The sequence below is a fragment of the Cephus cinctus genome, unplaced genomic scaffold, assembly GCF_000341935.2.
Source record: "Cephus cinctus unplaced genomic scaffold, Ccin1 Ccin1_scaffold1765, whole genome shotgun sequence".
Taxonomy (NCBI): Eukaryota; Metazoa; Arthropoda; class Insecta; order Hymenoptera; family Cephidae; genus Cephus; species Cephus cinctus.
In genome coordinates, this window is record NW_014333982.1 from 66,291 (window position 1) to 90,889 (window position 24,599).

The 24,599-nt window shown below is 45.4% G+C and overlaps 2 protein-coding genes across 4 annotated transcripts in view; one reads left to right on the plus strand and one right to left on the minus strand.

Moving 5' to 3' along the window:
• LOC107273649 (protein expanded) overlaps window positions 1-24,599 on the minus strand; it is a 54,732-nt gene that overhangs the window by 19,545 nt on the left and 10,588 nt on the right. For both annotated transcript variants that reach the window (XM_015752065.2, XM_015752064.2), the window contains exons 2-4: window positions 18,285-18,338; window positions 5,471-5,626; window positions 1,414-1,513 (exon numbers count right to left, since the gene is read on the minus strand). In XM_015752065.2, coding sequence (XP_015607551.1) covers window positions 1,414-1,513; window positions 5,471-5,584 — 214 coding nt within the window. In that variant the 5' untranslated portion in view covers window positions 5,585-5,626; window positions 18,285-18,338. The remainder of the gene's footprint in view (window positions 1-1,413; window positions 1,514-5,470; window positions 5,627-18,284; window positions 18,339-24,599) is intronic.
• Window positions 11,594-14,526, plus strand: LOC107273651 (putative sodium-dependent multivitamin transporter). Of its 2 annotated transcripts, none has more exons than XM_025090980.1 (7): window positions 11,594-12,009; window positions 12,153-12,374; window positions 12,525-12,802; window positions 12,870-12,989; window positions 13,173-13,487; window positions 13,806-14,165; window positions 14,257-14,526. In XM_025090980.1, the coding sequence occupies exons 1-7, from the start codon at window positions 11,824-11,826 to the stop codon at window positions 14,489-14,491; spliced, it is 1,716 nt and encodes a 571-aa protein (XP_024946748.1). In that variant the 5' UTR covers window positions 11,594-11,823; the 3' UTR covers window positions 14,492-14,526. The 2 variants fall into 2 exon arrangements, with proteins under 2 accessions (XP_024946748.1, XP_015607552.1); XM_015752066.2 differs by having other exon boundaries at window positions 11,600-12,009; window positions 12,462-12,802.

Sequence of the window (24,599 nt, forward strand, 5' to 3'; positions counted from 1 at the left end):
GCGCGGAGCCAGGAAAAGGATCGAGAAAGACGAATGGAAGTGAAAGGAAGTAGAAGAAGGAGAGGAGAAGGAGGGAGAGGACGATCACGGCGCACCGTCGATATATAGGGGTGTGAGCTGACTTTTTGTACTTATTCTGATTTTTCAGCTGCTTTTTTCGTTCGGCCGTGCCGTGTGCCTCGCGCGCCTCAAAACCCGCCAGCTTGGTTGCGCCGTGATGGGGCCCACTGGAATGTGGGAAGGGGTCCCTCGGGGCCCGAGGAAGGGTCCGGGTGGGGGCACGTACCAGTCGGACCGGCTTTAACCCATGGTGGGACTGAGAGCGAGGGACGACCCGGCCACGAGGAGAGAAGACTGCGGTATGCAGAAAGACCTCAAGATTAGTCAAGAGTTTCAGACTCGTTTAATGTTTATGCAACTTCGAGCCCGCGCCCTCCGTCCCTCTCGCTCTGCCGTCTTTCCACCGTCCTAATAATTCTCTTTCCTCGTCCTCACCTACATACATCCTCGTTTCTCCCTCTTACGTTCTATGCGCGTAATCTTCCATTTCCATTCCACCACCTGTACACCTCATCGCGTAGCTATTACGCATGCGCGTCTACTGTGACGTAGACGATACACGAATCAAGTATTGGCGCGCACCCACGTACATCGGGAATGCACTTGAACCGTCAACAGCAAATGGCAATATTTCTGGTGATTACAAGTACAAGGACCGCGTCGTGTCTACTGCTCTTTACTCCTTAAGCACCTCCGACATCCTCGCCGCATTCGGATCCTTGATCCTGCCACGTGAGTCGTCCCGTTTCCATCGAAAGCGATAAAGAATATTGGATTTCAGGGTACGCGAATTCCTCGCCAGCGACGAACCAGCCTGCTCGGCCCTTCGCAAATCGCATTCAACGTGTCCGTACCTCGATTTCGCGTATCCGCATAAAGTTACACGCTCCTCAGCCGAATTCCATTCGAAATTCGAATTACCAAACGCACTCAATGTCGACGAGATTAACGAAAGCCCGCGCGATATCGGCGCGATCCTTGAATTCCATGAAAAACCACCAGAAAGATTTCGCTGTCCTCATTTACGAAACACGATACCTAATGGACTCGCATGACCTTGCTCAATACAAGGTATACACCTGTCATAAATCCTCATCGGAAAAATGGCAGAAAAGAACTGTGGCGTAATTCCACAACAACAACAAAAGGTACAGAGAAAACAAGCACGGAATCATAATAAAATGCTCGAGCAAAGAATAAACAGCGTTTCTCAATCGTAATCGTACGTAAATTATATCTCTTAAATATAACCACCACCCTACCCCCCAAAAAAAAAAGTAAAAATAATCAAGTAAAACAGCAGCAACAAATATACAGGGAAATTGTCAAATACAAATAAAACGTATTACTCACCGGACAGTATAGCCAGACCAAATAGTTCGCAGTCTCGCATGCCCTGCTGACCAAGAAGCACGCATGTCTGCGCGTAAACCTCCTTTACCCTCGACTTGGCCTAAAACACGATTAGAAATACGTTTCAGTCGCAGCACAGCAATGGCACGATACAGCAATCGGAACTATTGGCAGAAAGTTGTTAAGAGAAGAAAAAAAAACAGTAAGCTGCAAAAAAAACAGTTAACGACGCTGTCTACAGCACAGGCGCATTATTTTTCTGGAATGTCGTAGTCCGTAAGGTGAGCGAAAGTGAAAAGCTCTACGTGGCGCAAACCCAGGTATACATGCCACGTGTAATTAACACGTGCTACCAAGAGTGGTGGGGTGTCTCCAGGCCACTCTCTGTGGACACACGTGGGCGCTAAGAGTTAGCACCTGCAATGAGTTTGTATATCCACCTAAGCACACCCCGCGTTCGCTGCGCTTCCCTTGATATCGCTCGTGTACCTAAGAGTAGTTACACGACGCATGGAATTCTGGGAAACCATGACCTAGCTCAACACTCGGAAGGCCTACACAACAAGACTTGCCCGCGCGGGCCACGCATTCAGTCACGCATGCCAGAAGATTTCCGCACTGCCAAATAACTCTTCTCTGTTTCACTTTTGTTCTCTCTCTCTCTCTCTCTCTCTCTCTCTCTCTCTCTCTCTCTCTCTCCCATGATGCTCTGGAAAAAATTCACTGCAAGCACCAATAACATAACCAAACGAGCACACGTACCTATAGCAAGATCATAGGTGGAAGACTGTCTATATACATATATATATATATATATATATATATACGACGGTATAACGCTTGGAGTCCAGTCGTCGCGACGCACCGAAGACTCAACAGCCTATGTGCATAAGTAAGCGCACGTAGGTAATAACAGTGCGTGGACGTATGAATATTGCAAACGGTGAAAGCGTACCACATACCAGACTCGGTACACTTCTTGCGGGACTCACTCGCAATTTTGCGACGCGCTCGATCGCCCTTCAGGGTCGTGGCGCATTGCGAAATAATGTATGGTAGTAGTACCGACCTTATTGCACCACGAGGAATAAGAAATTAGATATCTTTCATTCTACTCCGTCCGAAGACGGTTCGTGACCTACAGCGCATATCAGACACACCTTCGATATAGCTATACCATATGCCTATCTAGTTCGACCCGCGTCAGGTTGATAATTTGGCGCGTCTGTTGCGCCTGGTCATAATGGCGACGCTGTCGCGTACCGTGTAATTACGGAAAAGTTTTCTACCGTAGGCGAAGCCATTGTTCGCTCGGTGAATTACAAATTGGATGCGAAGCGCGCGGGTTGCGTTTTGCGCGTGAAAAATAAAAAAAAAATGTAAGGAAAAAAAAAAGCCGCGAGACACCCACGATTATTTAAATCGCACTTTGCTTTGCTTTCGCCTCCGACTTATGGACGGCGAAGCAGATACGTAAATGCGAGCCGATACGTCGGATCGGTCACGTGGTCGTTTACGGTGAGACACACGCGGGATTCCATTGAATGAAATTCCACGTATGGTTTATGGAGATGTACAAGGAGAGAAGGGAGAGGGGAGAAGGGCAGGAATCCAACGGACGATACGGGATGACCGTTTCGGAATCCAAAGTCGATTTCCCAGATCGATCTTCGACACGTGGTACCGGCGAGCGATCGAATCGTCTCGAATTTAATACATCGCGTTGCCCGGCGCATTCCACTACCGGGGATTGTCTAAGCTAAATCTTGGCCGACTGTAAAATCTCCATTCGGAGAGTCCTGCGTGCCTGATTTATAATCGGAAGGAATCCCGGCATTCCACGGTTCCTCTCATTTATATCCATGCCCCGTCCGTAAGGTTCATCCAATTTATTCCCTTCGTCTGTACAAGACCAGAAGAGAATTCCAGTGTTACGTGTACGAGCACTGAGAAGCCGCATATTTTTCGGTACCATTGCCCATGCTTTACAGAGGATAACTGGCGTACCGAGAGTAAGTAAGGATCGACGAAGAAAGAAGAAAGAAAAAATAATAATAACAACAGTCCAACGCAGAATTGCATATGAATGACAATGGGAGATAAAATTTCTTTAAGAATCCTCCGCGTTCGGATACCTGTTGCCGCAATTCGTCCAATTCGTCGATGCAGGCACAAATAATATACGTATGTCCATAGACGCACGGATAACACGAGGCATCGCGGACGCATAGAAGGAGCCGAGGCAGAACGAGGAATTTCCTCGCCGAGCGGCAATCCAGATTTGTCCGTACAAATGAGCTCCGGTATAATTAGGTAGATCCTATCGTGTGAGAATGTACGCTATACCGCCGACATGCCTTAAGCCTACCTAACCTACCTATCGCACGGGGGGATAGGTGATTCTAACGATCCTACGGGGCGAACGCCGCGCACAAACGAGCCAACCGTACTTGTGGAAGCCTTGGCAATGACGCTGCCGTCATCGGCACGATCCACGTGTCCGAGGACTGTTAACAGCGAGCTGACTAACTTATGACTGAGCGACTGACTTACGTCGATGCACCTTGTGCATACATAATACAAATACAAAGTAACCATACCGGCAGATACTCCAGATATAAAGTAACCCTGACTAACTTCAAGTCAGACGCGGACCACGTGGAGTGCTATGAGAAGATCAAATTAAAGATCGATTAAGGTGAGTACCGAGTATCTTTAAGGTCTCGCGCATCATCCTGGGAACCAGGTACTAAAAACCCAGGGTAAGTATCTTGAACGCAATGTATAGACCTGCATATCTGTATATACACAGAGAGAAGGTAGTACGGTGCGTGAACTCCGGGTACATCCGGCACCTCATGGGAAGTACCGGAGAAGAGATGGTCCTCCGTGCATATACGTATGGTCTCGCTCGTCTCTCTCGAGTACCGTCATTTCCTCTTCGACTATGGAAATCGAGAAGCCTCACGCTAATGAGTTCGTTATCCAGGGCAATTAGAGACTTATTCCAGATCCGAGCATCACTCTCGGAGTTACGGCCAGATACGCGTGTGTATATATATATATATATATATAAATAATCGCCCAGGCTCTTGGACTCTTCTCGCGCGATCGCGTGCAATGAAAAAGAAAAGATATATCCAGGGTAGGAAGAAAGAAAGAAAGAAAAAAAAAAACGAATATCAGCGCAACAATAAGCTCTTAAACAATTCTGCGGCGGATCGCTTAGACGTGGATGCGGATCGCGAGTTAGTTTCAGCGAGGCAATGGCGTGGTAGATTATGGCGCGACGGTAATCCATCGGACGCGAGTGTCAAGTGTGTCATGCGCCGTGTAATGTGTGAAGGATTGCGAGAGTGGAGTACATTGGGAGAGAGAGAGAGAGAGAAGGAGAGCGAAAAAAAATGAAAGAGAGAGAGAGAGAGAGAGAGAGATTAACAGGAGGGATACGTGGAGGCATCTATGCCCAGCAGCTGGTACCCACGTGGCATTCACGACGGCGCGCAATGCTAATCTGACATTTATAAATCATGCGTGCTGCGTCGCACCAGAGCCTCTCTATCTCTCTCTGTCTTTCTCGTATATACAGCATCTCCCTCAAACAGTATCTCATTGTGCTCTATTCGGTTGCCGAGAGAGAGAGAGAGAGAGAGAGAGAGAGAGAGAGAAAAGAGATACGTCAAGCCGCGAAAATATTTCCATGAAACAGTGACGATTTTAGACGCGTCAATAAGAATTCTCCGGAAGAGCAAAGCTTCGACCTCGCTTCTACGTGTACGCCTACCCGTGATATATATGCGTGGATCGATATCTATTCTATAAAGGATCAATTCTGGATCAATTCTATAAGGTTTCTCCAGGCATCGAATATTCGAATCGTCAATAGTGATTGGGATCTAAGTTCATGTGAATTACACGTTAACGTTCACGAGACAAGAGGCGGCCAGTGCGAGATTATGAAGTGCACGTTACTGCCGACCTATGGACTTTCCCTATAGAAAAATCATGTGAATAAATTAAATACGAATTAATTGATCTCTCGGTAAATCGTTCTTACCTCGACGACGAAGTAGAGAGGATCACCTGGGAGGGCGTGTACGGCGAGGTAGCGGCTGGCGGACACCAGGGGTTGAAGGCAGGACCGCGCAGCCGTGACACCGCTACCACGCATGCTGCATGCTTCATGTCGTCGCCGCTACGCCCAGCGTCCTCACTGGAAATACAAAAAATATATTATATAGTCAAATTACTATTTTCTTAATCAGGGCACTTCGAGGGTACCTTTCTTTGAGACCTACGTGAACCTGGCACCCGACTTACTTTTTTACTTACATTTTCAAATCAACCAAGTCAAGAAGGATCATTAACTTTACTTTACCTTCATTTGCATTCTAAACCAGCAACCCTTCGCAGATTTGAGCCAGCTCAAAAAATGCCGGAGTTACCCCTTAGTCAATTTTGAAAATCCTGTATCTCCTTACCCATTGGGGTACAAACGAAACTAACGGTGGTACAAACGGGTAACGATTCTAAATTCATCCCTGCAAACAGAATTTAAATTACTCCAAGTTGGGTGCTAGCGGTTTTTTGACCCCCCTGTAATTTCCAAATCTTTGAGGTACAAACGAAAATTAAAGTGGTACAAACAGGTAGAAACGGGGTACAATCGAATCGCGTATTGAAAATTATAATATTTTTAAGTCGGGCGCCAGGTTCACGTAGGTTTCTTTGGGCCGTGCTCGAACGATCGTTTATTAGGAAACGGGACTAGAAAGAAAAGGTCATTGCAATTGCAGGGATTGGGAAAGAATTTAATCAGCAAGAATTGTCTTTTTGTCTTGAATTACTTCTACCTCATACACGGGTATCTAGATTTCATTGGATATACCTGAGTGACTGTAGCATTTATTGCCGTTGTTATTTTCACACTGTCTAGAACGCGACTAGGGTCCATTATACGTTGTGATAGGAAGTTATGCCGCTTGCTTGACTAACCGGTCGCGTACCGGAAGTGTCTTTTATTCGGCATTAGGCAGAGTTCAGTGGATTACGGCGTAACCGATCGTAGCAACGCTAAATACATATATTTACTCGAGTTTTTACACAGCGATCGATTCGTTCAAGTTTGAATATTTATGTATACGTACGTAGGATTTTAATAGGAATATATATATATATACACGAATTCAAACAAACCGTTGCCTAGCAATTAAGCGATATCTATGGCGTATGAGGCGACAAGTACGCAAGTATACATACATGTCTGTATTGACATAAGAATAACGTAGAGCGTATGTATAATTAACGCTTAAATAAATAAGTGGTAACTGTGTGGTAAGTTAACCATCGACTCATTCACCCGTCATACTTATCTATCAATAAAGGTATATACGTCCCGAGTTAGCTGAGGAGCACGGAGTTCATCGTAATACAATAATAAAATAAGTCACGAGAAATGCGCTAACGATGGCGCCGAGAGAATCCGCGATCCCGCAGAGACTTCGAAACACAACCTTAAATTACCACTGAGGAGACCGACGTTCCGGAGAGGGAAAGAGAGAGGGAAATTAGACGAAAAGAAAGAATTAAAAAAAAAAGAAAAAGGACAAATACGTAAGCTATAAATCGCGCGTGTATTTGCAGAGTTCCGTAGAAAAGGCTCGACCTGAACTGAACAATCTCTTTCTGCTCGTTTCACGAGCAATTATCATGCCTCTCGGAAGGCCAGGGTGTGTTAGCCCTAGGCCAACCAGGCGCAGGGACTCTCGGAGTGGCCTGATAAATTACAGCGGCTCGACGTTCCAGAAAAAGGCACGCAGGGAGTGCGCGCAGAGGGTACGATTTTTCATAAACTTTCAAAGGAGACTTTTCCATAGATAATCCAGCCAGCTACCAACCTATGCATATGACCATATCACGAGGTATCTGGTATATGAAGGCAGGTCGCGTGACCCGACTCTATCCGGAAGTCAACGTGGTCGTTTTTTCACTCAACAAAAGACACATACCAATCTATTCCATAGGATAGATCGTGGTTAGGTTGGCACTAACCACGAAGAACTACCCCGTGACACATGTAGGTTACACGAAGGGTTCAGGATGTTGGATATAGAAGAAAGATTGTAACGTGGTTATACGGAATATACCATAGAATCTACTGTGCACACAAGCCACAGATCATCCCCTCGTTACGATAGCGTAACGCTGAAGATGACAAAGGCCTTGGCAAGCGAGAGCAGTAACAATGCGGCAAGAGGTATGCAAATGGCAACTTTAACCGGGCGCACAAATCACAGTGGCATTTCCGAGGATCCCCGCGAGTGGGTTGGAAACGTGTGTTGAATCCTCCGGGCTCCTTGCGAACCGCGGTAAATCACAGAATCGCTGCCGGCATTACTCTATTTGCATCCGCGCTAGGACTCGCGCTATTAAGAACGTGGGCACGAGTTGAACCGTAAATTGTCGAAATATAATAACAACCCTGAAACAATCATTGGCCATGATACACCGATAAGACGGCAGCGTCTTGTACCGTTGTAAGTGGTGAAGTAAAAAAAAAAAAAGAATACACACAAAAGTTATCGAAGAAATGATCGATGAATCTTTGAGAAAATAAAAAGAAAAAAAAAAATTTGAAAAAAAAAAGCACCAAAGAATTCCCGCAACTCTACGCCCACATCCTTCGGGATACCCTATAGGTATAACAGAGTAGTATGCTCGCTCGGAGTTCCTGGCAGATCCATCTACCTGGACCAATGCATATATTACGCTCGAGGGTCAATATATCGTCATTAGATAGCAGTTATGCATAATGCGTACCCTAGACAGGCACGAGTGCAATTATGTGTATCGGTGAGGATTTCATTCTTTTTTTTTTTTTTTACTTCAGGTAAAACGGTACTCGTTCAATCCACTTAGCCTATATCTCTCGTGTGCTTCAGATGTATGTATGAACGAAGAAGGAAGATCGTATTGCAGGAGAAAGGGAGGGGAGGGAAGATTACCTAATGTCTGATCGGAAGGCAACGTTATCGGTTACCCAAGCGTTAAGTATAAACGCACGTAGGAGGCGGAATATAAACAATGTGAACTACATTCCAAAAGCGTGAGTAACCAGGTCTACCCACTCTCGCCACTTCGTCTTGTTCGTCGATCCTGCCAGGGCAAATCTAGTTACCTGCCTGTAGTAGCGAAACGATCTTACTATATCTATATCTCTATAAAGCCAGTACAGTATTTCGCCTTCTATTCCGACACTGTCTACAGAGATAGGAACTCGCGTAGGTTAAGGGTCAATGGGTCAACTTGCGTTGGTGTACAAGAGTTCGTCAAGATCACGAAGAGATGGTTAATGATCCAATTCGATATCTCTAAGAAATATGAAAAATACATGTGAACTGTAAAATCATCAGACTCTATAAATCAGAGTTAGGAACGCAGCTGGATCTTTCTCTATAGCCCTGCGTTACCCTATATTCCTAATGTTTTTTATTCAAAAAAAATAATAATAATGAGAGGGTCGACGGGGGCGAACCCGTCAACTGAATTTTCCCCTGGGTCACGTAGTCGCTGTTACACGTTAATTAGAAGAAATTAGCAAATCAAATGATCTCGATCTACCCGGCTGCCTAATTAATTAAGAAATCAGGCTTGACGTATGCATCTCGAATCTTTGTAAATTCTCCATCGTCTCGTAAGACAGATCGAAATTGCAGGTTGGTCGAACGACTGAAGCCGCGATGATTTATTTAACAACGATAAATTCTCCCGGTGTTAATACAATACGGCTAAAGGTACTTGTATACGTCAGATCAATCTATTCGTAAGATCGGTAGTAAATTCCCTAAAAACATAGCCTACGTATATATGCATTATTCAATGACACGGAGGGAGTGGTCGTTGGATATAGCGGAAACCATGAAGTATAGTCATTTAGGTCTACTTTAACAGCATTCAGTACCATTCCGAGCGTGGAATCCAATTTGAATATGGTAGACGGCTTTTCTCGGTATGTAAAGTATGAAACGCGTTGGTAACACGGTGATTTTTCAAACCCGTCATCTTGCCAACCGGGCGATCGCGATATAGGATTATTTATATTTACGTCTATCTCGCCGCTGGTATCGGCTACCAAGTGGCTAATAAATTGTATTCGTATCTATCCACAATGAACGAGTTTAATTAACCAATACAGATGAAAACGTGGGTGTGAGGTGGGTTATCAGGTGTACCACGTAGGTCATTATATCCAGTACCCATATCAATCTCATTATCGTCATTACCGTCATTACGGTCGTCATCATCATCATCGTCATCATAATCATCATCATCAAGAAGCTAACCTCCACTATTCTCGCCACCGTCCTCAGTATCTTCTCTACCCTCTCCTGCATCAGTGCATTCCCACAGGCTTATATCCACCCCCCACCCCACCCCACCCCACATTTGCATAACAATAAGTCCTTATATTTATGTTAATGCTAAGTTATGCTAACTACCGCATAGCTGCCTGATAATGCGATGCCAACTTGGTTATGGCCGACCCGGCGCCGACATAGGAGATATAGGTATACAGTATGTATATATATATATATATATATATATATATATATATATATATATATACCGAATAACATAATTCAACAATTCATCGATATTACAATTGGAAATGCGTCCAAATTGTATTGTATGCAAAGTAGTTAGCAGACACGTGTACACAGAAAGACATTGACACGAAGCAACACTAACGCAATAAAAAAAAAAAAAAAAGAAGTGACAACAAAGATGGCAGAGAACTCTATTATGAATTATCTACATAGAAAATTCTATTCTAATTGACTCTTTGCGTTCGTAAAGACCCGATAAAACAGAAACAAGAATGTTCTACGTGACACGAAGAACAGTCATCATTGTTTGGTTGTATCGTCATCGACAATGTTTGTACAAAAATTTTCTTCTCTTCCCCCAATTGCAGTGCTTATATATAGAATCAAGTTGAATTCAAGTATGACTTGTCCATAGATCGAATTGAGTCCAGTCGAGCAAGTCGTCAATTCCAGTCGGCCTGTCTCGCCGTGCAAATTATTTGCAACGTCGCTCGATGATTAGCAGCGGCCGCTTTGCATAATCGTAGATCGTACGTACACAGGAAACAATTAATTTCCAGGGACGCCGTGTGTTGCTCTAACGACGGCGAGCGTCGCGACGTCAAAATCATATCCCAGGGCAACGTATAACGTACACCTGGTACACACGTAGAAGCTATAGCCAGACTACGAGGTTATAACCCGTAATGATAATACAGATATACAGTGCGTGAGTCAAATTTGTGGAATTTTTTAAAAAAACTATTCATTTTATGAAAAACATTTCTAAGCATCCCGACCAGCTGGCACTGCAGCCGTAGGTGCTTAGGCACTGGCTTACTACCTAACTGGATAGTGGGCAAATGGTCGTTTCAGAGAATGGCCCGAGAGTTCTCGATCGCCGCGTTCCGTTGAAATAATTCGTGCCTCGCCACGGCGACTCACGCATTCCCAGCATTCTCTTCTAATGTTCTCGATGGCCAGAGGACGAGAGCCACGTAGAGCCGGAGCGTCGAAGTTCGGAATTTATTTCTACGATAATCGGTAAGCGTTCCGAGTATAGCCGGGAGTGGGTGGCGCGCGAGAACGCGGAAGCGCTGAGCGCGTATCTATGTAACGCGACCATCCCGCGCGTCATTTTCTATGGGCGCGAATGCATTGGACGCATTAGGTATGGATGGAATAGAAGAATGTCAATTCTACCATTAACCGAGGATAGTTTCAATTCCATTAGCGTGTAACGCATTGAAAAGCAGGAAATTATTAAGCATCATAAAATTTATGTAAACATCCTACTCGTCCCTCGTTAACGATAAGAAGAAACTAGGCAGAAAAATTGATAACTAATCTTTACGAGAATACACGACCGACACGTTATTCCGTGAAGCATTATAAAATCAAAGAGATTGACGTTAAAATTTGAAAACAGCACCGAGCTGTACAATCAATATACAGTACACAAAGAGTAGGACACGTGGTTTTACAATTGTCGTCTAGACGCTTAAAATTGCACTGAAAAACATTGCCAAGTAAAAGTCACATAAATCGAGCGTACGTGTATGCGTTACCGTGAAGCAGATACCTATCGTCGTAAGATTACAAGAAGCGTAGCTTCGCGCGGTATCCTTATCAAAAGTCAAGTACCGACAATAAAACGATCGAGCCTGATAAAGATCGGCCGATTCTAACAAACGAGAAGCTCAGTCGTCCGTTCGCCGCGATCCGCTCGACAGTCTGATATAAACATCGTCAGAGTGCCTATAGAGTACGGTAGAGAGAAAAAGTGTCGATAGCCGCACGGCAGGCGGTTCCTCAAAGAAATCCCATGAAAAATTGGAGATCTCAATTAAGAGTCTGTCGCGGGGTTAAGGGAGAAAAAAAGAAAAGGATCGAAGAAATGTCGTCGACACTGGTGATCGCGGATTACGTGGTGATCGTCATGATGTTGCTCGTCAGTTCCGGCATTGGTGTCTATTACCGAATTACGGGTGGAAGGCAAAGAACAACCGAGGTAATTATCGGCCCAGGAAAAGTGCACGTGCCCATGCATCGATCCTCCAATACGTTTGTATTGGCTTTGTCGCTGATCTCTTATCCACCTTATTACCGGGAAGAATATTTACACGGAGTATTTCTCTGACCGAACTACCACAGGAATACTTCGCGGCGAATAGATCAATGAGCGTGACGACAGTCGCTATAGCTCTGATGGCGTCCTACCTCTCGGCGATCAGCCTGCTCGGCGTGAGTTCCGAAAATTACGTTTACGGTACTCAGTACGCCGTGGTCAACATTGGCTACGGACTCGCGACACCCGTCGTGGCCCACCTGTACCTACCGGTCTTCTTCAAGCTGCAGGCGACCAGCGCGTTCGAGGTGAGTATCGTTGCAGGGACACGTGGCACGGGCAGAAGGGCCTGATAGATCGATAATGGACATTAATGATTAATTGTGCTTCTCCAGTACCTTCAGCTACGTTTTGGCAGCGTCGCCCGTCTCGCTGCCAGTCTTGCTTTCTTCACTCAGCTCCTTCTCTACACCGGCGTGGTGCTCTATGCGCCTGCACTGGCACTCGAAGCCACCACGGGACTCTCGAGCACAGCCAGTATCCTTGGGATTGGTTTGATCTGCACGTTTTACTCGACCTTGGGTGGAATCAAGGCGGTCCTCGTAACTGATGTCTTTCAGAGCTTACTGATGCTAGTCGCGGTGCTGACTATCATCGTTACAGCAGCGATTCACGCAGGAGGTCTCGATCGGATCTGGGACACGGCTTACGATGGATCTCGCGTTGAATTTACCAGGTAGACAATTTTTATATCCCGTTAAACGATTAGCGGCCGAATCGTTAATTTCACACGCGGCTAACAGCCTTTCCTTAGATCCCACCGTACGTCACACCTGGTGGAGTTTAGTCATCGGTGGATTCTTCACTTATCTATCGTTATTCGGCGCTAATCAAGTTCAAGTTCAGCGAATGCTCACTGTCAAGTAAGTGGCTATGTACGTTTATTGACTCGTATCGGACACTGTGACAATGTACTATGCTTACACGTTGCATAATAGGGACAACAGCTAGCGGACTGTTTTTGAAAATTTTATATTTCTCAAGCAGCATCGGTTGTCGTTCAGCAATCTCGCTGTGGGTTACGATTGGTTTATTTATTATTGTAGAAATTTAAGATCCGCTCAGAAGGCTATATGGTGGAGCTGGCCCTTGGCCTCCGTCATGTCTCTCGTCAGCTGCTTCTCCGGATTGGCCATCTACGCCAGGTACAAGGACTGCGACCCGCTGTCTTCCGGTAGGATCACTTCCAACGACCAGCTAATGCCGCTTTTCGTGATGGATACTCTTTCCCGGTATCCGGGTATACCTGGTCTCTTTATTGCCGGTATATTCAGCGCTGGTCTCAGTACCGTTTCGGCCACGCTCAATTCTCTGGCCGTAGTTGTGCTCGAGGATTACGCGAAGCCACTTTGCAAAATGAGGTGAGCACCTTTATTTCCCGATCCTCTCAACGCTTTACGATCCCATCGCGCATACGGAGCCGCGATACGGACTTACTCGTTGCGATCGAATCGATCCTTATTGAACTCAATTTACGTAAATCGCTATTCCCGCACTCATTCACGTGCGCGGTCCGACCACGCGAACTGGCAGATTTGCCAGATTTACTTTGTCCTCGTCATACGCTTCCACGACGAGGAGATGGTTATTGGTCAAAGCGCCGATATTTCGGACGCGGTGGTCCATTGGCGCGAGAAAACAATTTTTTTTTTTTTTTTAATTTCTTTACCCAATTTCAGGGGCAGTGAAATTTCCTCGAACGTCTCGACACTCGCGAGCAAGATCATCGCCATTGTCGTTGGGCTGCTCTGCATAACGATGGCCTTCTTCGCTCAATATCTTGGCGGCGTTCTCCAAGCGGCCCTCACGATCTTCGCCGTCGTCGGAGGACCCGTCCTTGGTCTCTTCACGCTTGGAATGTGCACGCGTTACGCTACGCAAAGGGGTGCCGTTACCGGACTGTTAATAGGACTGGCATTTTCAATGTGGATAGGATTCGGTCAGCCAAAGCCGTCCCCGCCGAGGTTGCCAGTGTCGACAGCTGGATGTAACGAAACATACGTATCGGATGGTGCAACAGCTAATTTCGAACGTGCCCAGTAAGAGAAAGACGAATAAATGAGTAAATCTATATATAATAATATTTGTTCACTTATTTAATCAATAACGTATCTATTGATTAACTTGCAGAAGCACGGGCGACTCCACGTACTTTTACCTCTACCGGATATCGTACATGTGGTACTGTCCTCTTGGATTTATCGTATGTATACTCTTCGGATTACTCGGCTCCGGACTGTTCAGATTGATCTTCAAAGAAAATAATGAAAATCTTCATCCAAACTTGTACATGTCAGTTGGAACGTCGCGCCAAGCAGAAGTGCTTGGTAGGAGTGACGAGGTGGAATGTAAAAACGAAACATGACCATGAAATTAAAAATAAAAGTCTTATTTATCATTGTTCAGATAATTATTAACCGCGATGTCTGCGCACACAGAACTTTTCTTCGTGGTTATTCACTGTTTGCCGTAAAGACAGATTGCATCTGCTTCACGCCTGTTTGGCTGAATCGACTTTATGAATGTACGCGGTAATGACGAATTTTCAAGCGCGAATACCATCTCGCCGTAACGAGCAGCAGACGTAAACAGCGGGAGCGCACGGTGTCGAACGTTTACCGAAAACCTCCGCAAATCACTAAGGAATGCCGTCCGACTGGTGTTTCCGCGCGCCATACGGTGACACACGGCACGAACGTAGGAACGAACCAACGACCCGTAAGCCCGCCATGAAAAGCTTACGTAAGAAAAGGAACGTCGACGTGATCAGCGACAACGCGAGCGAACGTCATTAACAGATTTACATGTGCGACGAGGGAGATCGATTGGTCGGAATGTCAAAGCGGGAAAATTCAAAGGCATTAAAAGACAGACCACGAGACAGTTCGTATTTTTAGAGTCGCGTCTCTCCGTCGATCGAGACGCGTGTCCCAGCCCCTTTGTAAGCATTATCAAAAACTTTTGAGAATCAGACAGTGGAATTTCTTACGAAAATCCGAACGCGACGATATTTTTGCCCCGGAAAGAAAAAAACGTCGCGCTGCGGAGCTGCGCGTTTCGTCAGCATAGTTGACATTATTTCGTTTACTCTTCGTTATACGATATGACCACCGCGCTACGAGGTAACGCATACACCCGACATATTTACTCGGTAAAGAGTATTAATAAAATTTGTCAAGTTTCAAAAAAAAAAATCATCAAATACTCATAAAAGTCATTATCTCGCCTAGCTAAGTAGGGTAAATTCACTAGTAAATGAACACCTCAAGAAACGCCTTCAGGGAATGGAAACCCGTGTTAAAGTTACTATATATAGATATACTTTACGTGAAATCGTTCGTTTACCAGGCCCTGCCCATTCGCTGCCCGAGTCACCTCGCGTTGATATACATTTTCTCGTGTACCGATCCGCTCACGAGTACTCAGAGTCCCAAGAACCGCTCGTTAACGATAACCTCGAGAATAATGAAATCCACGAGGCACGAAGAATCGTATAGGAGCGAGCAGGGATGCACGAAATACGTGTCACGTATATGAGTGCAGCAACGTGGTATTAAATAAATTCCATAAAGCGAAACGAGTGCGCGAAGAGCAACGAAGAGACTGCGATGGCGTGTTACTGGCAATGTAGGATCGTAATCGGGCGGTAGTACGATCTAAACGGCCGATAGAATTATCCACGGTCCGTCCATAAATCGAGAAGGAGCGGCCACGATTTTCAGTAATAAAGCCAGGAAATTTCGTGTTTTACGAGGACTTAAATACCGAGCGCAGCTCTATATATACGCGACCGGTAAAAGATTTTATTCCGGAAATACCTGACGCCATCCGGTATATTCCAGGATGGTTCTAAGGTACCTCGACGTACAGACGTACATCTGCCAATCTACCTAGTGCATATTGCTTAGCTATAGGTGCACGTGCACGTGCAAGACGCCCGATCGGGGTTGCTAAGCAACGCCAAACAATCAACGAATATATATTTCTGACTTCCCCACGGTTAAGGATACGCGATCGCTTGGACCCACAACGAAGAGAGAGGACATTGACTTTCGTTGCATAACTTTCGTGCACGGTAAGCGCGAGCATGTGTATACGTACACGGTTGTCCGTATAGGCTTAGTAATCGGGTACAGGTGCTCGCCTACCTGAATAACTGGGTTACGGTAATAGCGTGGAACGTAATCTCCTAATACACGGGACGGCCCTGGCCCCCGTTAATTCTCCCAAGGAGTTCGTACTGTTACCCACTACCGGACCATCTATAGCGTAGAATCGCGTGAGAGTCGAGGGAGAGACGCGTGGTAGTGAAAGAGAGAGAGAGGGAGAGAAAGGAGAAATTAGCAGCGTAAGGAGGTTAGAGAGAGAGAGAGGGGGTAAGTAATTAAAGAGGAATTCGACCGGACGGTAAACACGTGGTTCGGATAATCCACGAGCAATACGAATAGGCGATATATTAATATAGCATAATCTACAATATATAGACATATATACTATACATTACCTAGGATGACGATAGACACTGCGAGGACTCGCTTATACAGGGTTCCTCGTAATTAAAGGAAATAACGAAGCAACGCGAACGGCGCTGCCTTTAAGCCGCGTACTCATTATAATGCCGGGAATTCTTTGCATATAACGAATACGTCCGAGCGGCGACTTCTTGCTGCATTAAGTGGCCCAATTACGCGCAAATTCACGATAGCATCGTATACGTGTATATAGACGTGTGCCTGTCTCTCGTCTCCGCAACGTACTTTGCCATTATCTCACTCGCTCTACTTTATATATCGATATACCTCGCTCGCTCTGACTCTGCGTACCCGCATAGAACAGCTGACGGCTAATATCACGGACAAGGGTGCACCCATGCGGTTCAGCGATTTAACAATAGCAAAGTCGATTGGTAGATAGATCGTTAATACTCGTTAAGCCGCGATTGTCTAGCGATGCTATTACCCAAGATAAATATTCATACGAGGAACAGGCGGGACGACCGGAACAACAAAAAAAAAAGAATTGATTAAAACCTCAGACCACTATGTATTTATGATTTAGTGAACTTTATGGATTAAATTGTTAATATATTTTTTCTTTACTCTAAATTAAATAGTTCATTGAATTTTTCGCGTGCGTGGACATATATATATATATGTATATATCGATCGACGCATCGCTAGACGTAACGCCGACGTGAACGACGATACAGGCATACGCGGCGTTACAGAACCCACGTAGAGGAGCACAGGGAGACTCGTTACTCAGGCCTGGAGTATGCGCCTCCTCGAGGCGCCTATGTATATACGCATATACACGAAACGAAGCCAAGCCAACGTGGCTTCCACGACGGACGCCACGGAGCGTCCTGGGACGTTGAGAGATTTTCGAAATTTCGCGCGCTCCTGCGCTGGCCAATGCGAACGAGGCTGATTTAGGAGGACTGGCCAAATAGTTTATGGCCTCAAGTTTTCCCGTTTCCTCATACCAGGCATACGTGCCTAACGAGCTACGCGATATATAACGCCATTATAATAAACTTGAGCTCTACTACACGAGAGGCGAGCGCCGTTCCTCGCATGGATGCACGCGCTGCACGTGCACAACGTGACTGCGAGATTACAGTGGGATCCGCCAGTCGGAGTCTCGTGAAACGCATATAAATCAACAATGCATATTTCTAATTATGTCATCGTGAATTTCTCGCGGCTTCTCAATCAGCCTTTTACGAGTTCGCCGAGTCGTGGTTTTACGTGCAATTAATGTATATAATCTTTGACTGCTGGGCTCCGTGGATTATTCGGTACGAATACAAGGAATCCTGGGACGCGATTATTATGGAACTGTCGGTATATCGAGTATATCTGTATCACGTGGTGTATGTTAAGACATATATACATATATATGTATATATAGGTAGGAACTTGTAGGAGCGCAGGAGCGACACGCTGAGCTTCATAATTGAATCCTAGAGTTATGCCGCTCCGATAGAAACGAACCTGAAACGAGATGCTGGAAATGGGCTATCCCTATCTCATGCTACAGCCAGAGCTCTGCCACGGGCTACGCCGATTAATTCTTATCCGTGATCTCCCGAGGTTGCTTGTAAAAAGGCACCAAGTATAACCCACGGGGACTACGATAATTTTATATCGACTTACCTAGATTCTCCCGACCTCCGAGTCCCCCCACCACCTAGCTCGCTCCGGATACACCTGCAATCAAAAGACAACGCCATATTTCAATGTCAATAATATTTATCACATTCTTTCTTACTAATTCGTGCGCCATTATCGCAGCAGGCAACTGCGTAAACACATATTCTTAATAATGCTGCCATCATGAATTTTCCAAAACATTCGAATTTTCGTGGCAGCACGAAACATTCGTGTAAGTGGCGGTGTACAATTTCATTTTTTCTTTCTAAATTATACAAAATTCAGTACATCGTTAAACATAAATTTTGCTAAAACACAAAAATTTTACGCTGCGTACATTGTGCGTAACAGTACTCCCCACTCATGTATAGTAATTACCGAAATACGGTCGAATGACAAGTGCGATGGAGTCAAATGAAAATACTCCTAGAGAAAATAAACAGGCCCAACCGCTGGTGCTACGGCATGTGCCGTGCCAAGAGCGTAAGAATTCCTCGAGTGAGGTTAGGTAGGCTATCCGCCGTCGAGAGTATCGAGGGTTCAGGATTGTGGGGTAAGGTCAGGTAGAACCGAAGGAACACAGGTGCACACAAGGCAGAAGGAACGTAGAGTAAAGAGAAGAGCGAGAGGTTCGCGCGGACCTGGTAACTCTTACCACAGGAAACCGGTAGAAAATAGACGCGAACAATGTCTCCATATATACCCAAGTAAACTGCCGGAAGTAGGGGTTACGTATGAGATTCTAATCGCACTCGATTTACCAATACAACCGATAACCCATAAGACTCGGGCTCCTCCCGTCTCACAGAATTGCACCGCCTAAGCCTCGGCGTTCGAAGGGTGCACTGTAATAATCTCATCCAGGGTGCATCGGGCGAAACATTAATTTAACGAAACCCCAAGGAGCGTGTGCGAAGGACTGGCGAAAGATAGCGCTAGCAGCTCATCGGCTGGACGCTGCTCGAAGCGAACGAAGGACGCCCGCATTCCTCGCCGCAACCTGGTATAATACGAGGAATCGGCCGGACAGAAGAGAGTGGGAGAGAGAGAGAGAGAGAGAGAGATAGGGGCGAGTTGTGGGGAGACCTTAACTCTGCTTTGGCTTCTTCTTCTTCTTCTTCTTCTTCATCATCATCCCAACCCTCCCTACCCCGCTACACTTCATCCTCCAACTTTTCTTCCTCCTCGCCTTATTCATCCAGCACCACCTCCTCACACGCAAAAGAGCAACCGGACGGGCAATGCCCGCTTCCATATATCAGTTGACGCGTAACAGCGTATCCTTAAAGCACAGTGTATTATCGCTAACTCTGAGCATACTGAACTTGGGATATCACAAGTCCTGTATGTCAAGAGTACGAGAGGGGTGCAGTCGGTTGAATATTATTTATATGCAATACGGAGGACCGGGCTAAGTATGGGGTTAGGTATACAAGGTAGATCTGTGATCACTTTGAAGATCCTGTGGATCCAAGATCGAACGATCTTTATCGGTAACGAAAAGTATGACGACCGTGTATAAGGTTGGATTTAAAGTGAACTATTTGAGAAAACTGGCTAGATCGGTCTGTTGAGTCGATGATGATCGATCGATTGATCGGGCATCGATCGCAGATGTTGACAAGGAACAATGAAAGCCTAATTTTCGGAGTGATCGTTATCGATCGGGTTCTAGAAGAAAGAACGGGTCACTAGGGGAATTACGGATGGGACGTATTAAACGAAAAAGAGGAAGATGGCGGAAAAAGAGTTTGGTGAAATATATTCAAGCGAACCACCGAACTCTTAATGGCGATCGACAGGCATTACCGTGGGAGGTCGACGCGAGCCAAAGTCACTCAACCGCGAAATCAGCCTAATCGATTCTCTTCGAGTCATGCGGTGTCCCGCTCTTGAATGACCAAAGGAAACGAAATGTCGTGACTCCAGAGCGGCGTCCCTAAACTCACGTCCGGATTATTTCACGTCGGTGTTCCTTTCCACCTGTCAAATCTTTCCTCTGTTCTATATGGCGATTCCTGTATACTGAATGTCATCTAGGTATTAGCTAATTCCTTTCGAGAATTGTATATACACGTACAGTCATACACAAGATAATATATACCATCGGCTGCTAATGGGACGAAAAGAAATGCCAAAATTCGGCAAAAATACACCAGTAGTCGCAGAAAGGACTGTAAGACAATTTAAAAAATTTAATCCGTCCCGCTCAGTGGTTCCAATGAAAGAAGCCCACCGGCTTACCGACAAGACCCATTAGCCAAAGCTAGTCCCACGGGACTCGATGGGAAGAACATGGCGCAACCATGGACATTCCAGAGCATTAAGATCATAATGATTTCGGGCAACGATTCGACAAACCAAGACTAGAATACCATCGTCCAAGACCGAGTGGAAAGGACAGAGTATCTCGCGACTAGCAGCCCCTCAAACATTTCTTCCATCAGCCTCATTATCCAAACCGTAATTCAATCCCGGCCCTCGGCGTAACACGTGACCACGGCGACGCGAAGATTCCACGAAAAATTCCAACCGGAGTACACGCACACCCAAAATCACAAAAAAAAAGAACCACACTGAAATTCCCCCTAGAAAATGTAAGAGTGTCGCGAGCGAAAAAAAGAGAAAAAAAAATTTAACAAAATATAACGTAAAAGCAAACACTCACAGCGACAGAAACGAGCATATAAATAAATAACACTAGTAGGTATTACGAGCCTGAAATTATCCGTAGCCCGTCCGGTTGGGTATAAGGTGGTCCCCTGATGAGATTATAATGTGAATATAATGGCGAGCTACCGCGCTACGCAACCTTTATCCCCCTTGGCAGCGCCGTTCCCCAAAAGTCCTTTCCGTGTTCACATGAGACTTAGGATCGACGCGTCTCTAAATCGAGAGCGACAGAACGACGATGAGTTCAGGATGGCAGTCAGGTAGGTAGGTAGACAGGAGTCATCTATGAAGAAGCAGTTAACTACATAAACGTAATTCCCATACAGTATCACAAAGACGAGCAGAGCCTTGCTGTGGGATCACGAGATTCCGAAGATGAGCCCCTGCGGACCTTAAGAGTCGTAGCTATTGTCCGATGAGAAGCATTGCCAAAAATATCTAGAAAAAGCGACTGGACCGTGTACGGAATGAAAACGAGGGACGGGTATCGTATAGATTTACGAGTGAATCCGTGGCCGCGTGTGGAGGTTGGAATGAAAATCGAAAAAAGTACAAGAGTAGCCCGATGACGCCCAGATGGTTGCGCCATGACTTAGCTCGCTTCATTATAATGCTTGATTAAACTCCATCTATCCAACTAGCCTGTCCTATCGCTCATTCCCATCTAATTTAAGTTTAACTATATACCACGATCCAAACAGCCACGCACTCCCCCTGAACTAGGCACATCGGTTAGTTTCGATATCACGCGACTCCCCGAGATGATCCACCTATCCGTCCCATGAGTATCGTATGCTATAGAAAAAAAACGTCGATGCTCTTGAACGATATATAAATCCAGTATGTGGTATTCCATAATTACAGATACAATGTTACTTCGGTTGATTAGTATGGTAATGCACCTATATAGCCAGTACACTATAGTGCATCACCAATTATGCAAAATACTGCTCATCGCCTGCCAATGCGGTGGCCCTGGCTAAAAATAGTCATACGGCCCGGAGCACGTATGTACCAGCTCGTGTATACGCTATAGGAGCGCCCCAACGTATCCGTACAGTGTATGCGTGCATGAATGACCGATCAGCTTTCTCCAATTTATCGAGTTTGTTGACCTCGTTCGCCTCTGAAATTTTCGTGGATAGCCCAGTCATTCTGATAACGGTCATGATGGAAGGCACGCGTGAAAGATGCCAAGCGCCCGAACCTGGTCCAAACAACCTGACTCGATTCAAGTTTGTACGACGCGAGTCAAAGTCTTAGAACAACAGTCCATTATATATATATATATACATATATATACATACATATATATGTACATGCGCGCGCAGCAACAGGTACGCGTATAGATGGAAAAACATACGACAGGAGTTATCCTGATCCTGAAATGCTCACTGCTACCAGTCTGTAGTTAGGGCCTGCGTGTAATCCCGAAATTCAATTAAATTCGCACGCAATCTGCCTCGCGAGAATGCGCGCGATCTGACACGCGAGCAGGTACGAGAGGAAGGTAGAAAGGCGATGGTAGTAAAAGGAGTGCGAGGAAGAGGAGGAAGATACAGGCCGGTGAGACGGAGGGATTCGAAGGACGAGAGGAAGGAGAAGCAATGGCCGTAAGAGTCTTAAGATATACCACCTAGTGCAACACCTTCCTCGTGTTGCTGTCACTCAATGTCAAGTACCTGCCACGAGTCACCATTATCAATTATACGACACACGCGTAAACCACCCACGGTATACCCGAAGCCCAACGGAGTTAACGTACGTGCGCGATGGTAATAAACGATTATAAAGAAAAATCATAAAAAGTCTCTCTCCTCTATATGGCAACGAGTCGGCCGTATATCCTAATCATATTATCATTCGAACATAACCTTTTATAATCGAGTCTTGCTGACGGATGCTCCTCTCAATTATTATTATACCGAAACAGATATACCTGTACGAGGATCACCATTGCGTCTGGACAGTGAGCCACGTGTACCTGTACGATTCCATAATGAGAAGCATAATAAGGATATCTGCTTCGCGTCCCACGTCATAGCGATTTTATGACGATGAGACAATGGCGCGAACCGCTAAATAAATTTCCGAAAAATTTCCAAGAAACGCGTGGAGACGTGAGATTTTTAAGGACGTGAAAAAAAAAATGGCGGGATATTATATATTCAAATCAAGTTCAGCCAATATGTGTGTATATATATAGCAGTATCTAGGTATGAAAGAGGCGCAGAGAGTGCGCGTGGGAAGGATTCGCTGGAACCGAAAAATTAGCATGGTGTAATCGAGAGAACCGAGAGAGAATTCGTAAGCATATGTGCTACGAGCAACACCACTGACCGTGTGAACTTTCTTCCTACTGCTTATACCACTTTTTTCGTTTCATTTGCCTCTTCGCACTTTCGCGTACCTCGTGACGTAATCTGGAGTAGACGGTTAGCCTATACTCGTAATATCCTGTTTGGGACTATTCGGATCAATTCGAACTGACCGATAAGTCCGATCGATGAGCGATCGTTATAGAATGCTACTAGCTAGACTCTCGTATATGTGGAACACTTCGCACGTGTCTTTGACGTATGTATATATATATACTACGACAGTAGCAAGCGCGTCGAGTGTCACGCGAGTTCAAGGAAGATCTCTCGTGGAAAACACGTGCTGCCACCATTCCTTTACTCGTTTCATTTAATCCTTTATTCCGCTTGTCTTTTTCTATGTCTGTCTTTTCTTTTTTCACTCGACTGGTTAATGGCACGACCTGACACAGAGCCATTTACGACCATGACCAATTTATCATAGAGACTAAAAGACCAAAGAGGAATGACATTCGTTCGCTGGAAGAGATCAGGATTTCTCACATACGTAAAGATCAAATTAAAACAATCTTGATCGGTAAGTATGATCGGAATATATATATATACGCACACAGACAGTTAATCCAAGCTGTAGAAGCTGGAGAGTGAGCGGCCCCATTCCGTTCCGTTCCATTCTATTCCATTCCACACCATATACCAGATACCACAAGGCGGACTATTCCGTTCGATTGGACCGGAGGAGTATAACGTATTACGTAAGGGTATCGTTCGTGCACACGCGAAACATCGTTCGCCTGCAGCAAATTCGTGAAAAGTTCATAGTCCGAAATTGGCAGAAAAGCCAGCGAGGAATATGATGTATTATACAGAAGTGAGGTCTACCGTTATTGGAATTGATAACGGTAGACATTCGAATCGAATGCCCCCATATAAATACAGAGTGTCGGGGATCAATTTTCCGTCCGTATTGAAAGCAAAAAGATACTCGTTACCGATCGATCCGCGTGTAGCAATAACATACGCGTATACGTGCACAAGGAGGACGTTGCGAGTGATACCTTCGAAATGATTATTGACACGGTTGTTATTGAAGCTCAAGACCCAGAAGAAATGTCGTAACGCGTGTATCGTAAACCGACGGTATCCGGGAACTGCCGAACCAAGAGAGTCTGGCCTGGGGCCGTTCACTCTAAAACAGTCGAGGTGCCTCATAATTAGGACCTTGGTCCAGGATATACACACGTAGAATTTAATCCGGTTCTTTGCCGATTCCTTGGCATACCTTAAATCGCGTTATCGAGTGTCTATTGAACGGAAGAGCCTTTGT

Coding starts and splice junctions, on each gene's coding strand:
- LOC107273651 (XM_015752066.2), top strand. CDS start 11,824: ATGAAAAATTGGAGATCTCAATTAAGAGTCTGTCGCGGGGTTAAGGGA. Junction 12,010..12,152: donor GAAGGCAAAGAACAACCGAG/GTAATTATCGGC, acceptor GAACTACCACAG/GAATACTTCGCGGCGAATAG. Junction 12,375..12,461: donor AGGCGACCAGCGCGTTCGAG/GTGAGTATCGTT, acceptor GTGCTTCTCCAG/TACCTTCAGCTACGTTTTGG.